General features: G+C 43.1%; 1 protein-coding gene across 1 annotated transcript in view; it reads right to left on the reverse strand.

Annotated features, from left to right (window-relative positions):
• Window positions 1-11,686: 11,686 nt before the first annotated feature.
• The window catches only part of ZNF407 (zinc finger protein 407), a 332,123-nt gene continuing 329,059 nt past the window's right edge, over window positions 11,687-14,750 (reverse strand). Inside the window, exon 9 of the mRNA XM_057414748.1 lies at window positions 11,687-13,278. Within this exon, the coding sequence (XP_057270731.1) occupies window positions 11,930-13,278 (1,349 nt within the window). The 3' untranslated portion in view covers window positions 11,687-11,929. The remainder of the gene's footprint in view (window positions 13,279-14,750) is intronic.

Here is a 14,750-nt window from a genome sequence, read left to right on the forward strand (position 1 = left end):
AATAATATCCCTCCTGCAGGTAAATGCTTTTTCATTCATCTGTTGAAATGTAGGTGATCGACCTTCAGGGTTGTTGGACCCTGTTGGCCTGAGGTAAGTTTGTCAGATCCAGCTTTAGCTTGGTTGGTGTGGAAACACTCAGTAGGGCTTTAGCTCTCAAGTGACAATGCCACTTTTAATAAATACTATTTAGGCTCTTAAGTCTTGTAAGCTCTTTTGAAACCGTTACGTCCTGACTCACTGCACAGAATACTTTAGGGTCTTCATCCTGAGATGGGGACAGCATGCAGCCATCAAGGTCTTTACATTCAGTCAGTGTTAGTAGTGTTATCCTGAAGACACGAGAGGAGTTTCTGGTGTCAGGAGGCTTTTGAAATACATCTTCCATACCATGAGGGTACTCACATTACACCACCTTCACTGAGGCTGGTATAAAGGAGCAGAGAGACCGTGGAGGGGCTTGTGTCGCACAGCCACCTGTGTGCTGCTGCTCTATGCGTGTGCTCATGCACTGTCACTGAGACAGTGGTGTGTCTCGGTGGCATGTCAGGAGTCCTAATTCACCACACCAGCATGAGCCTTTGGAGACTGCAGGTAAAATACTAATGGAAGGAAATATGGAAATATAATTCTGACACACCAGCGAAAGAAAATGAGCACTGATTATGAGAGCTGTCAGCTTCATCCTTCTCTCATCTTGTTGTGTCTATGGGAATAGAGAAATCAAATTAAAAATGCCTGAGTTCATTCAGGAACCCAAAGGGGAACATATTGATCTGCAGATAAGGTCAAATACATGCCCTCCAGTTTATGAGTAGGGGGGAACTTCAGATGTGTGTGAAAGAGGGAATGAGTGACTCCAAGGCTGGCCAAAAGAGGACCCTCTCTGATGGTCCTTCTCATGAGAAATACCTTTCAAAAGTTGGATAACAAAACCCAGCTGCCTGAACATCTATAGACAGCACTTGAAAAGCAGTATCCTTCAAACTGCCTCTTACAAGTGGAGATGGGAGGAAATAAAAGTGACAAGGATGTTAGCTGACCACAGCCCAGCAGGGCCGTGCAGTGTTCCCTGCTCCCTGGGAAAGGGCCACTGGTGGATCTGAGCTCCCATCTGCGGAGAGCAAAGCGGGAGCTGCTTGCCACTTAAGCCGTAAGGAGTTTAGTCAGCAGAGTCAAGAATATCAGTTACCTGAATGTTAAAATTTTCCCTGACTTCTTCATCAAACTTCTTCATCTCCTGAGAGTGTTCAGACAAAAAAGTTACTAAAATATCATTTTTCCTCTGTGTCCTTTGTTATGTTTGCATTTCATCTCAAGGCCCATAGCGGCTACTTAGAGGGAAGAAATAGACTTTTCACTGGAATAATGACAATTTGGAGGCCATCGTTTTGCTCTATTGCGGTTCTATGCCTTTTTTCTGATATACATGAATTCAAAGGCTGGTGCTTAGATCTCAGACAGGATAAAGCCAATGTTTGCTTCAGAAGGATATTCTTTGGGAAGAGTACATTTTTCGCAATTGTGGAATGACATATTGCTCTGGGGTTATAAAGCACATTTTATATTTAAAAAGCTATCTCCAAGACATGCGCTCCTTTAGCTCAGCTCAGCTAAGCAAAATACAGAGAGAGAGAGAGAGAACAGGAGAGAAAATGAATTAGCTTGAACTTTTGCTGAGATAAATATGGCCTGATCTTTTAAGTTCGGTTCATGTAAGCGATCGCACTGAAATCAGTGGGGTTTCACCCACGTACTTGGAAGCAGACGTTGGCCCCATATGGCTTAGCAATAAAAAAACATTTTCAAAACATCAACTAAACTTTTCTGTAGTTAGAGACAGGACGCAGTGAAATACCTGCCTCACCCGACTCTCCACAGCTCCCTCTGCGTTTTGTGGCTGCGTCAGGACCAGGTGCCCTATGCACCTTGTCCCTCTTCCTGGCCACACCAAACCCTGCCATTCACTGGTGCTTTTGGTGGGCCTGCAGGAGCCCCTGGAGTGATGGTGGCAGTGCACACCAGGCTGAAGGTAAAGCGGGTCACCAGAGCACTCACCCAATCGGCAATGGGAGACCATCACGTGAGGGAAGTGCCTCCACTCGTTGCACTGGTCCAGAAATGGCAATGTTGACTTAATGCATACAAAGCAGCAAGGGACAAACTGGTCCCTCATCTGCCTGAAATCATGTTGAACTGAGAGGAAGGGAAAGAGTGTGAGCGAGGGTGTGCACACCCGTCTGGGCATGCAGGGTGGGAGAGTGCCCCCCTCTGCTCCTGCCCCCATTTCTTTGCAGGGGCTCCAGATCATCTGCTGTTCACAGGCATTGAAAAACTAGTGGGAAAACCGACGCCTGGTTGTGACTAGAAGCTAATGTAGTCTACATGCAGCAGACATCTAATATGATGTTATTTATTCCCATAGATCTGTTTATTTTGTTTTCAATTTACCAAACCCTGTGACACATTCCCAAAGGTGCCTTGTTGTACAATACGTTGCACACAGTAAGATATTCAGCCTAATTCACTCTTTGTTTTGTTTCAGTTCAGCTGCATGAGGGCACAAATGCGTCTGTGTTATATCTTCTCCTGTGACTGATGTTGCAGACTATTGCCATAGGGTTTTGTGAAATGGGATCTTAGTTAATCTAGGGCATTGTCTTTGTAGTGCTGAATTCTTATTTGCAAACATAATGTTCTGGCATTGATGCAACAGGGGAACATTAGTGATTTTTTTTTTGTTTGTTTAGAATAGACTGTATGTATGTGTTTTTAATAAACTTCTATTCTAAAGCTTTTTCTCCCCATTCTGCTTTTGATCTGAGGCATTTATAACACATTGCATCATGTCACATTCATGTCTTTAGCTAGTCAAGCCAAATATTCATAAAACCCATGTGCCAAACAGAAAATGTACAATGCTAAGGAAAAAACTACCTGATATTTTCTATTTCTATATTGTTTGCCTTCTGCAGGAATTCAAGCCTTTAAACAGACAGACACACACATACAGAAAAGAGTTTGAAAGTATTGTCTGTCCATAGCCTGTTCTCAACATGGAAGGATGGTATCACTTAGAAATCGATGGCTTTTCTTTGCACTTCGTTGAAAGCTCTCCTGTTTTCATTTTTCTTTTATTCCAGGAACATGTTGTTATTTTGTGTCCTGAGGACCTGGTCTGAGGAGCTGATGCAGAATCAGGAATTCCAAATCGGATGACATTATAAAGGTGTGCTGCAGACAAATTTCGATGTAAACAGGATCTAGAAGAGATTTGATGAGATTGTGAAAAAATGAAGATGGGATGTAGATTCATTAATAAAACGGCCTGTGGCTAGTGAATGTAGAGCCTGATTGACCACAATTACTGCAGTTCGTAACTGGAAAACCAGATGTCGGAGGACATGCACAAGGTAAAGCTGGTCTGACATCAGAACTGAGCCTCATGTATTTATTGGGTGGCAAGTACAGAAACCCAGCTCTGGTTTGTGATGGGTATGTTTCTGTAACAGCATTTAAAGTGGATTAATTTTCACTTCAGCAAGCTTTCAGCCTGATTATCAAAAGGGCTTTCTTAGGAACCTGCTTGGACGATGAAGAAAACAGATCTCCCACACGTGCCTCCCAGTGTGCACACATTGGTGTCTGGCACAACAGAACTGGGCCCTTCACTTTGAATTAACACCAGCAGTACACCGCGCAAGCAGATGACTCCCCATCACCAGCTATTACTGCTCTGAGCTGTGCTCATCCCCTTTGCAGTGCAGGCAAAACAGGCCCCATGAGCTGCCACTTGCCCGATGGGTCAGCTCTCTGCTGCATGGTTGGGTGCCTGCATTTGGTGAACAACCAGGGCTGGCAGGTCAATCAAGGATCCCCCGGCAGGAACACTCAAAGCCTAGCTGTCCCTTTTATGCGGGCTCCTCTACACCCAGTAGAGACAACCCATGCAGTATTGTTGCCTGTATGTTTAATATCCACATGAGCTCCTTGCTTCATATACAGAAATGGAAATTGGCTATTGCATATCATGAGCAGAAATCCCCACAGCCAACAGGAACAGTCAGGAGGCAGGCGAAAAGATGGGGCACAGCAGAGCAGACAAAGAAATCCTCTTTTCAGTCCAGTGTCCACATCAGCCCCTGGAATCTGGCTTGTGGGTATGCTGAGCACACTCACAGTGGAAGACACCAAAGACCGTGATGAAGCATTAAAAGGGCAGTATGACGCTCACATACCAGGAATATCTCCCCATTTGCCAAAGTCTAAGAGCTTTGGAAAGATAATGCTCAGAGGAGTTCCCCCAAGTGGTTGGAGAACTTTCTCTATACTCTGTAGCTGCCCATCTGTGAAAGAGGAAAAATATTTCCTCATGATACATTAGCAGGCCCAAAGGGGGACAAAGCTGTGATGGGTTGGGAAGCACTCAGTTACCTGAGTGACAAGTAGTAGAAGAAATGTCTAGAAAATGGGCAGGCTTCTGGGGCAGGCTTTCAACAGCACACAATAAACCAGGCATGGGGCCACCCACTAAACCACCAAGACACATTACTGACAAGCTGTGTATTGAGTGAGATCCAGCACACCTCCCGTGGCATGGCAGAGTGCAGGGAAGGACACTGGGGTGCAGCCAGACACCCACACTACAGCTAAACCATGGCTGTGCTGCTCGGGCAGGAGCTGCACTTGTGCTGCTGAGGTGTCAAGTGGGGCCTAGAGGCTCTCCCAGGTCACTCAGAATTTCTCCCTTGGATCCAAACTCCCAGTTACTGCAGTGACATGTAGCTCCTGAAAATTCCTGCTTCCATTTGCTCTGAAATGCTCGCAGTACCTGCTGTCCCTGAATTTATCATCATAGCTCGCATATGGATTTAAGACAGGAGCCTGAGCAGAAACACCCCAGACAGCGCCTAGCTGCTCTGAGCCAAAGCAAGGCATCCATCCTGGTGTATTGGATGTATCCCTCTAGGTTTACTTTCACCTGTGTTCCACACCAGACTGCTGCCAGCCAACAGTGCCATCGCCTTCTGTTCAATGTGCCACAGCAGCCTCAGCCCCTCTGCTGCCTTGGCAAGAGCAGGCAGTGGGCTTGGGACATACACATCTCTATCTGGGTCCTCAGATGCAAACACAACCCCAGGCTTCCTTTTGCTGACTTCTTCTTAACCTTGAATTAAAGAGTAAATCAGTTGAACGATCTGTTCTGCAAATTCATAGGCAAGGCTTACAGACTGCGAGCAAAATGAGGAGAAGAAAGAGCAAGGCCGAGAGGATGGCCAGATGTCCCTAGCAAGGGAAAAATCCTCCTGGAGCTGGGCATCTGGATTTCACAGTCACCAAACACCAGCAGTCACCACCATATGCTGAGCAGAAAACACAAACCTGTTCTACACCCCCAGTGACAGAGGAACACATTGGCAGATTGAAGAAGCTTAGCAGGATTTGATTTGGGAGAAAGTCATGAAACTCCCTTGGCATAAGACATCCACTAGCAAAGACCTCACCTGCAGCAGAAACAAGTCCTTTCCTTCCCCTGGTGGCCCTCTGTCCTACCTAGATGAGACATGTGCCTCCTCTAGAGGGAATCTGGAGGTATCAGAAGCCCATTTCTGACCTGGGGCTACCTGCAGTGCTGCACTTGTTATGGGCATTCAAACCAGCCGCTGTCCTGCATCAGGGACAAGCACACCAGGGTCGGCTGAATGCAGCTGCCAAATTGCCTGTCTGTGCCCTATGATTTGGTGGAGAGGGATGGGAGAAGGGAAAGACAAAAGGAGCTGGATTTGGGTTGTGCTGGAAAGGCAGGTTTTGTCTTCATGTGTTGTCTGCTCTCAGCTCTTGTGTGTGTGGCTTTGTTATGTGTGAGCAACCATCGCTTTCAGTTCCTGGTAACTCAGTCCTATTTCTGTTTTCAGGAGCTCCTTATCAAGCTCAGTTCCTAGCCACCTGTCAAAGGCTCTGCCTCCTACCCTTGGATTTGCTCAATCTTTTCTTCTCCTTTGATAGGATGTCCCCTGGTGACACTTAACTTACCCAACCGGTCCTCCCAGGGAGCTGGATGACTTTCAAAACCTTTCTGTTGATCACTTCACAGAACTTGAAGCTCATGGCTACTTGCATAACAAGGGATGCAATCTAGTGGAGGTAACAAACCCCTTCCTCTGTCCCCACCATATCCAGGTGGGTCACTCCCAAACATGACAAACTGGTGACAGCTGTGTGTAGGACCTCCCAGAAGTTGAACCAGCTGTAATAAGGAATGAAGATTCAAAGCAGGAAGAGTGAACAGAGGTTGGAGGAATGTGGTAGAAAAGCCACCCCAGAATTAAGCTATTGCTGCCCAGGTGTTTGCTATTCTTACTAATCAAAATCACCCAGAACCCGATGGTTCTCTGCTAATGATGACCTCCAGGACAGGGCTATGTGTTAAAACTGATCATTCTAAGTAGCCTTGATAAATGTATTGCTGCTAGAGGACAGGAATATGTCTTAGACAAGGCCAGATGTCCTGTTACATTGCAGGACATAATCTTAGCTTGTGTAGTGGCCATCTATCACATTTTGATTGCACAAAACATGCTGGACCTACCTGGATCCTCCAACACTGATCCCAAATCCTTGACCGTTGTTTAAGAACAACCTAATAGAAAAAGGTCAAAGCTGCTTTTGTATAAATAGCGTTGTTGGAGGCCACTGGTATATTCTCTTCCCAATCAAAAATTACTTTCTGATAATGGTGAAAATCCCATCATATTCTACCATTTTCAAAAATAAAAGTTTTATTCACTGTGCTCGGTTTTGTTTGTTTGTCTGTTTGTTTTTCCAGTTAAAGAAAAGCCTGGCCTCCTTTGTTGGTCATATTAAATACCTTATTTAAATAGCTGAAACCAAGTAACCCTTTAAGGAAGTACCTGGCAGAGACAGCCACGTGCGAAATTAGTTAGTCTCTAACCAAGGGCTCTCTATTAGCTTTATTTAATACGTATAAAGGACTCTGTGTTGCTGTCCCTATTACAGACCCAAGGCAGCAGATTTCACACTGAACTGCATTTGGTCTTGCATGCCTATTTCCCCCATAGCTTTACTTACCATGCTTACAAAGCCTAAACAGACAGGCATGTGCTTATATATTTTGAAGAGCACATTTCCTCATACCATACAAGAGATTTCTTTGAATACCCTTTCATCATTTGCAACAGCGCCCTTGGAAGTTTTAGCAATATTTGTTTCAGATAAGTTTATTTTTGTATGATTGATTGAAATCTCAAGCTGCAATTAAGAAAATTGCAGGGGGAACCATTAAAGGGATAGCGTCATTTTCTCCCCTTTCCACTAAAATGTCAGGTTTCAATGTCACCGCAAGATAACCCAATCGCGTGCTTGTACACCGCTCGCCCAGGCTGGAGTAAGAGTAAAACCGTCTGGAGTACTAATTACAAATGACTAGAAATAATGACACTCAGCAGAAGGAAAATGAAAGGCCCCGGTCCTTATTACTTAACCGCCGAGGTGTGTGTGCGCGGTAATGCGGATTATGGTGAAGCAGTCTATTTAGTAAATACACAAACATCCATCCCCACTTGTAGATTAGCCTCAGTCCCTCCCCCATCTCCCTCTGTCTCTCTGCCCTTTCTTTCTCTCCAATTATAAACCAGCACCAGGTTTTCTCATCAGCCATCTCCATGTCTCCAAATGGCTTTTCAGTGTCAGGCCTATCAGGAAATTAACTCATCATGCAGTGACAGCTGCTAATTTTTTCCCCTTACATGTCAGATGGATCGCCTGCTGAAGCTAATAATGAATCACCAATCCCTGATTAGAAGGTGCTTCCGAAACATATAACTGCCATCTGAGCTAACTTTTTTCTTCATATAAAATGATATCACCCTAGAGGAGCAGAAAACGAATTGTATTCTTCAACAAGATGGAACTGGGGTAGGCTGTTTAAGTGAGCCGTGTGCTATCTTAAATTATGGGCTAATATTGCGCAGTAAAATAAGTGAAAACTCACAGCTCTCTTTTATTTTGCCAAATGAATGACCTTTTTCTGTTACTTAATACTCTCACTAGAACTAAGTTTGTTTCAAATTTCAGGAGTGGTTTTGTCTTCATCCTTTTCATTCTGTTTACAGCTGTTGTGCTCAGGAAATCTACTGAGCAGGGAAAGTTGGAAAAAAGCCATGTAAGCTGCTTTCTGAGGCCTGCATCTACCACCAGGCCAGCTCCTTGTGCTGGTCTGCCAATAACTCCAACCCCATCTCTCAATCCCAGTGATTTTCTGAAGGGAACTCACCGGCATTTTAAGCACAGGTCCAGTTCAGGGGTAGACACAACTTTGAGACGCAGAGATTCCTACAGTGATTATACAAGCTGAATCTACTGTTCGCAAAGATCAGAAACACATTTCTTCCAGGACTCCCAGCTAACATTTCTGGTATTAAAGCAGCATTTATAAATGACAGCAGTGCCTGCAGTAGTATGCACAATCCACATGTGCATACCTTAGCACATCAACTATTTGCTCTGGCTCATCTCGCTTCCATAGCGAAGTAGAGCTGGTAGTCAGGCAGAATGGTATGTAGCTGTGGGCACTTTGAGTCGTGTTGGGGTTTGGGTTCTTTTTGTTTTGTTTTTGTTATAGGAAATATTTCTCTAAACATAGTTTCCAGCTATCTTCTATCTCCCTTTTCTCCCCAAATACTGAGCCTGAATCCAGAGGCTAGGAGACACTGCCTCAGGAGGTGTATATCTGATTCTTACGAAACGAAGGGTGAAACTCTTGCCAGAAACATCTCTTCTTCCTCTGGCTTTGTTTTCATTTAGGTTTTGGGGTTTTTTTGGTTCATTTTCGGTGGTTGTTGATTTTTGTGTTGTTTGTTGAGATTTTTCCCTACACACTGGTTCAGTGCTTCCTAAACACTTTTTTACCTGTTTGGCATTGTCATGGTATGATCCAACTTTGCTAATGCTAATCCAGAATGGATAACAAAGAGGAAATTAAGACAATGGCTCTGGCAGTCAGAACATCAGAAGGCAACTAGCTGACACAGGGGACATTGCACTCTCAACAACCGCTGCCATTACAGTGTAGCCCTTGATTTTTCTGGGAGACAGGCAAACAAAGGTGTTCGAACCAAACAATAAAACACACTTTTAGGAGTGAATGGCTGCCTGGGCTAAAAGCCTTCCTTGGTGCACAAGTTCTTAAACTATGCTCTGATGGTGGACGCTACCCATGGCAAAGGGCTCCTGTTGCCCCTGAGATGCCGTGTGTGCCTCACCAGCACTGCAAACGGCCATCCTGGGGGTGCAGGTCTTTTTCAGGTGCTGCTGTGCCCTCTCCCAGGGCAGAGGGCAAGGTAATGCTTGGCCGATTCACAGGGTGATCCAGCTAATCTCCTCCCAGTTTACAGGATGGCACAGTGCCAGGAGCTCAGGCATGAGAGGGAGACAAATGCCAGAGTTGAGTTTCCTAAGCCCTGGGAGAGATCTGCTGCAGGCTCAACTTTTGGTGTATGGCAGAGAGTGTTTTAGCATGGGGTTGAGATAGCGTATCTGCACGAGAATGAATGTCACCCTTGGCTTCTGATGCTACATTTGTAGGGCATGAATAAGTTAACTTGAAAGCTCATATTAAAAAGAAAGGAAAAAGAGGAAAAAAGACTTAGAAAAATATTAGCTCTCCTGATCAGGCTGCACTCAGAGAGAAGTATCGTTAACCTGAGCTTCCAGGTAATTACAGCACACAGCAGGTTAGTGAATCCTTTCCAATGCTCCCAAGCACAGGAACACCTACCACTGTATTTTATTTTTTTTTATGCAAAGGTCTGCTCTTTTCATTGTGCATACAATGTGATTGCTGGTTTGACACTGCAGGCTACACTGGTTTTATGAAGGATTAAATGCCACCTGAGACATATTTATCCTAAATAAATCACAAATGGTAAACTGCAGCATGTCAGTGTCAACACCCTGTACTGCAGCAGAAAGGTTAGCCATACAGGGCTAAGCACAGCGAAGAATTAGCATCCAAGCTGCAAGACCACAGGGCTACAGTTAACAGGAGAAATGATCAAGAAGAAATATTTCCACTGAAAAACATTCAGTTTTTTGAACATCTGTGAGAGTCTTGCAGAGGGCCATCATTTTGTAAAGGTCACCTTTTTCCTGATAACAAACGGGAGTTGATCCTGTCACAGTTTGCTGAAGACAGTATTTAAGAGTAAGTGAACAGCCTGTCACTTTTAAGAAAGACGAGCAAGTCAAACTCGGCTAATTATGAGTCTCGATGTCTAACTTGAAATTTACTTTTTGGGGGTTTGACAAAGACACAACCTTAATTCCTGGAAAATAATGAAACTTAAAAAATAATAATAAAAAGATGAAAAGACAGCAGGATCCTACAGCCCCAGAATGAAGCACCTTTTCCCAGCAGCTCTATTAGAAAATGCATTTTAAAACGGTTGCTTCAGGAAGGAACTATTGTTTTACCTCACCCCAACTTTCTTACAGTTGATAATTTTAAGATATTAAACATGATAGGAAACCCAGTTATCTCTAGAGTCAGCATGGCTTATACCCTAAACACTTACACAATTATGTTAAGCATGCATGAGGCACACTTCAGAAATTAGATTCTTTTATCTTTATCTATCTAGCAAGCTAGAGAAAGGAAAAGAGAAAATGCACAGACATAACAGATAGCATTCGTTTGCTCCTGCTGAATGCCAGTTCTGTTTATTGCTTAATATTAAAAATCATGATGCTTCATTTTAATGTTAACATTTTATTTGAAAGACAAAGAAAAAAAATAAATCCCCAAACCTTGCCAGTTTATAGTTTACATTTTTTTTTTAAAGAAACAAAAGCAGTTGAATCATGAAACAAATCTTTTCAACGTGAAGTTGCATTGAACGATTGCAGTATATCCACAAGTAAATAACTGACAGTCTGGACTAAGCAAGAAATACAAGGTCACCTTTTTTTTTTTCTACTTGTTAATGTCAATGTCAGAATTTTCTTTAGAAAACCCCATAACATTTCAGAAGTCGCTCATAAAATGACTGCAAAATGGTATTTATATGAAGCACTACTTATAAGAAAAGCAAAACACTGACAGTGACAATATTTTTCTCCAGAAAATGAACATTTCTTACGTAGGACTCTCATCTAAAATTGTGGAAGACACAGGCATCAAGTTCTTCATCCTGAATATGTATAATCAAGAGTTTTCTGAAGTGTGGCTCTTCTTTAGGGAAAGTCCTCTTTGATATAATGAAAGAGTAAGTTACTATGAAAAATTTTATTTTAGATGCAAAAAAATACTTATTCTTGATGACATATTTTTAGCCAGGGATATTTCACAATAAGATTCTAGAAAGCAAAATGTCACCTGTTCTTCTTTTCTTTAAAATGAAGAAGAGCACCGATTACAGTCCTTATTCACCTTGTTATTGTGGGGTTTGTATTTTTTTTCTTATTTATCTGTTCACAAAATGTACACATACGTTGAATATTTTCCTCCTGCATTTATGTTAGACAAAAGTGATGGAAGACAGGGAATTACCCTGAGATAAAATATTTTAATAAACCCAAACAAAACAACAAAGAAAGCAGTGAACAGAATAATACCTATTTTTTTTTTTTTTTGTTGGGGGGGGGGGAGAGCTTTTGATTCTCTTTTTTTACTCTAATATGCTTGTTTCATAATAATCCATATAATAATTCTTAGAGCTATTGTAACAAGAATGTACTACCCTTTTCAGTGAAATCCTCCCAGTAGCTGGCCTTCACCTCCCACAGGGTGGGTATTTGCTACCTGACTAGGAGGATGTTGTGTGGAGAAGCTTTTACAGTAAATGTTCCAGTGCCTCCATGGATCCATGAATTTCCAGCTTTGCCCTGCATCAGGACTAGGAGATGAAAGTCTTCATGCTTCTTCTACTTTGTTATCATCTCTCTGGCTCTGAATTACTTGTGAGCCACCCTCTGTATAAATGACCATGCTTGTTAACTGTTCTGCTCTATCACAGTTTATGGTTTCTGCTTTTATAGCAGTACCAGTCTGCAAAATCTCTTGAGACCCAGCTGTCTCTATCACAGCATGTGAGTACACACCAGGCTCATCCTGCATGTCTGGTGGCAATTCTGTGACAATGTAGTGGGTTGCACCTTCAGAGAAGTTGCCATCGGAACCCTGAACCATAGCTTGAGCTATTTCTTCAGTGACAATAATCTGTGATATTTCCCCATCTGACTGGACTAAATCCATGTGCTCACTCTGGACACTGAGTGCGTGGCTACCAGCTTCCTGCATAATTATTTGAGAACCTTCTCTAGCTACCATATGCACAGTCCCTTCCTCATTTACAATGACCTGAGTGACACCTTCTTTCATCAGCTGGTCGGCTGCAGCTGTATCACATACAGCAAACTGTAATACTCCTTGGACCATTTTCTCCAAGGCAGCCTGAGCTCTCTCCTGAGATGCAATTATAGCCGATGGGTGCATGACCCGCGTCACTACTTCCATAGGTTCGGTATCTTCCTGAGTCTCTTGAACTTCATGGAACATTTGTATTTCTTGTCCCTCCGTGTCACTGGGAATGCTGGGCATCTCTGGATTTGGCATTTGCAAGAAATCTTTATGACTTGATCTGCATCTGTCAAGGAGTCCAGATTTGTTTTCCACTTCACCTAGCTCTGTTACAGCACACAGCAGGGCATCTAATGCCGAGGAGGAGTCTGGAGGATGCACTGTAGCTTCAGAAACATCCAAAACTTCTTGTCGCATTATCTGCTGCAGAACAGTACTACTGGAGTCAGGAACTGCATCTATTTGAACAGCCGCCTCCATATCAGTTCCTGTTTCTTCAACCACTACCACCTGTGTTGCACCATCTGCTAACTGCTCAGTAAGTATCTGCCCTGGAACCATACTACTCACGCGTGAGCCATTTTGATCTGTAGCTATGACTTGCCCATCTTCTGTAATATGGACCACCCTGGCCATCTGACCAGCCATTGCTAGAGTCTGAAGGGTAGCCGCTGCTGTTTCTTCCATAGAGGCATCAATTGCAAAGTCACCATCATATCCTTGAATAATAATAACTTGCTGAACTTCTTCAGGTGACTGTGTCTGTCTTCTACTGCCTCGAAAGGCCTTCTCTTTAACTGGAGAAACCTCTCCCAGTGTTGCTGCAGTAAAAGGACTCGTAGTTTCCACAAAGGTTGCTCCTTGTCCCTTCAGTCGGCACTCATAGGACTTGGACACAATGCCTACAAGATAAAATATGCTGTTAACATGGTATCATGGCAAATATCAGTTCATTACTTTAACAAATTGTAGCTTAAATGGAAAAAAAAAATCCTTGATAATTTTTAGATTTCCCTGGCAGAAAACACAGATAAAATAAGCACATGAACAAACCCAATTTGCATGTTTTCCAAATAACATACTTACAGGTTGAAATAATTGCTGAGTTTAACAATTCTGCAGCCTATTAACAATTTAAATGTGTTTTTTAAAATATGCTGTATGAAAAAGCTCAGATAAATACAGTATACAGTTAAAAGCCATTAACACATCTTTTATAGAAGATCCTATTGGTGATATTTCAGTTCTTCAGTAATGAATTTTAGGATCGTGTATTACATTAAACATATTTAGGTGTGAAAAACCATGGCTGATCTTCTTAATACCCTCCTTTTGTTGGCAAGGTAATTGCCATGCTGTCATTTTGATGCCATTGTCTTCCCCTTCATTTCCCACCTAGCATCTTCTCCAGCACACCTGACTGACTCGGTCACTAGCCAAGTTACCTGGAGGAAACACTCTGCAGATTTCTTACCCTAAGCAGGATATTCTATAAAATATCATCCAGGGAAACCTTCATTACACTTCTTAACTATTTCTACATTAAATCAATTAAAGATTAAAATACCTGTAACCTCCGCATTCCAACTGCTTGCTCTGCCACTCGCTCTGGTTTTGGGTTGCTGAAAGTTTCCTTCTCAGTTCTCATCAGTAACAATAAAGCTTCAGCAAGGCAAATGGTGCCCGCAGTTACAAAAGTTAAGCCCACCATCCTCGAAGCATGGCCTCAGGATTGCCTTTGTCATTTTTGGGAAGGCATAACTGAGAGCACCCTGTGACCAGCTTTATGGATGTTTGTTATGGCAGAACACCTCTAGCACTTGTGGTCTCCCTCTGGCAATGCCATCATGCAGCACCCCTGCAGCTCCTGGGAAGTGAGCTTTGGGCCACAATAAATGCACACAGAGTGAAGAGTGGATCCTGGACATTGAGAATGAGGTAAGAGTGTAATGCCAGGTGGGCCTTGGCAAAGCCGATTAAGTCCATGCTGCCGAGACTACTCACACCCATGCTGTAGTTTAAATTCACCTGTATAAACTGAAATTACATCTGTGGAATAACAGGTATAGCATCTGATCACTAACACACATAGGTACACCACTGCTTGTTTAGGATAAAACAAACAAGAAAAAAATGACTTTTACAGTTAAATTTCAGGCTAGCACTGTAGCTTCCAAGCCACCAAGAGACTTGTAGAGAACAACATGCTCTCTTGAACTCAAGGCCAAGAAAATTTTACTAAAGCTGCTCTAAAGAGGCTCTTTCACCCAAAGCATAGTGCTGTCAGGCCTTAGGGCCCACAGAGAACTAAACTGGGTTCTAAAAACCAGAGACTCATTTGCTTAAGTTCACATTTAGGAGCTGTTACTTGGAG

This window comes from Pezoporus wallicus, unplaced genomic scaffold (assembly GCF_028554395.1).
Source record: "Pezoporus wallicus isolate ANWC-B61680 ecotype Strahan unplaced genomic scaffold, APGP_CSIRO_Pwel_v1 contig_2, whole genome shotgun sequence".
NCBI classification, from domain to species: Eukaryota; Metazoa; Chordata; class Aves; order Psittaciformes; family Psittacidae; genus Pezoporus; species Pezoporus wallicus.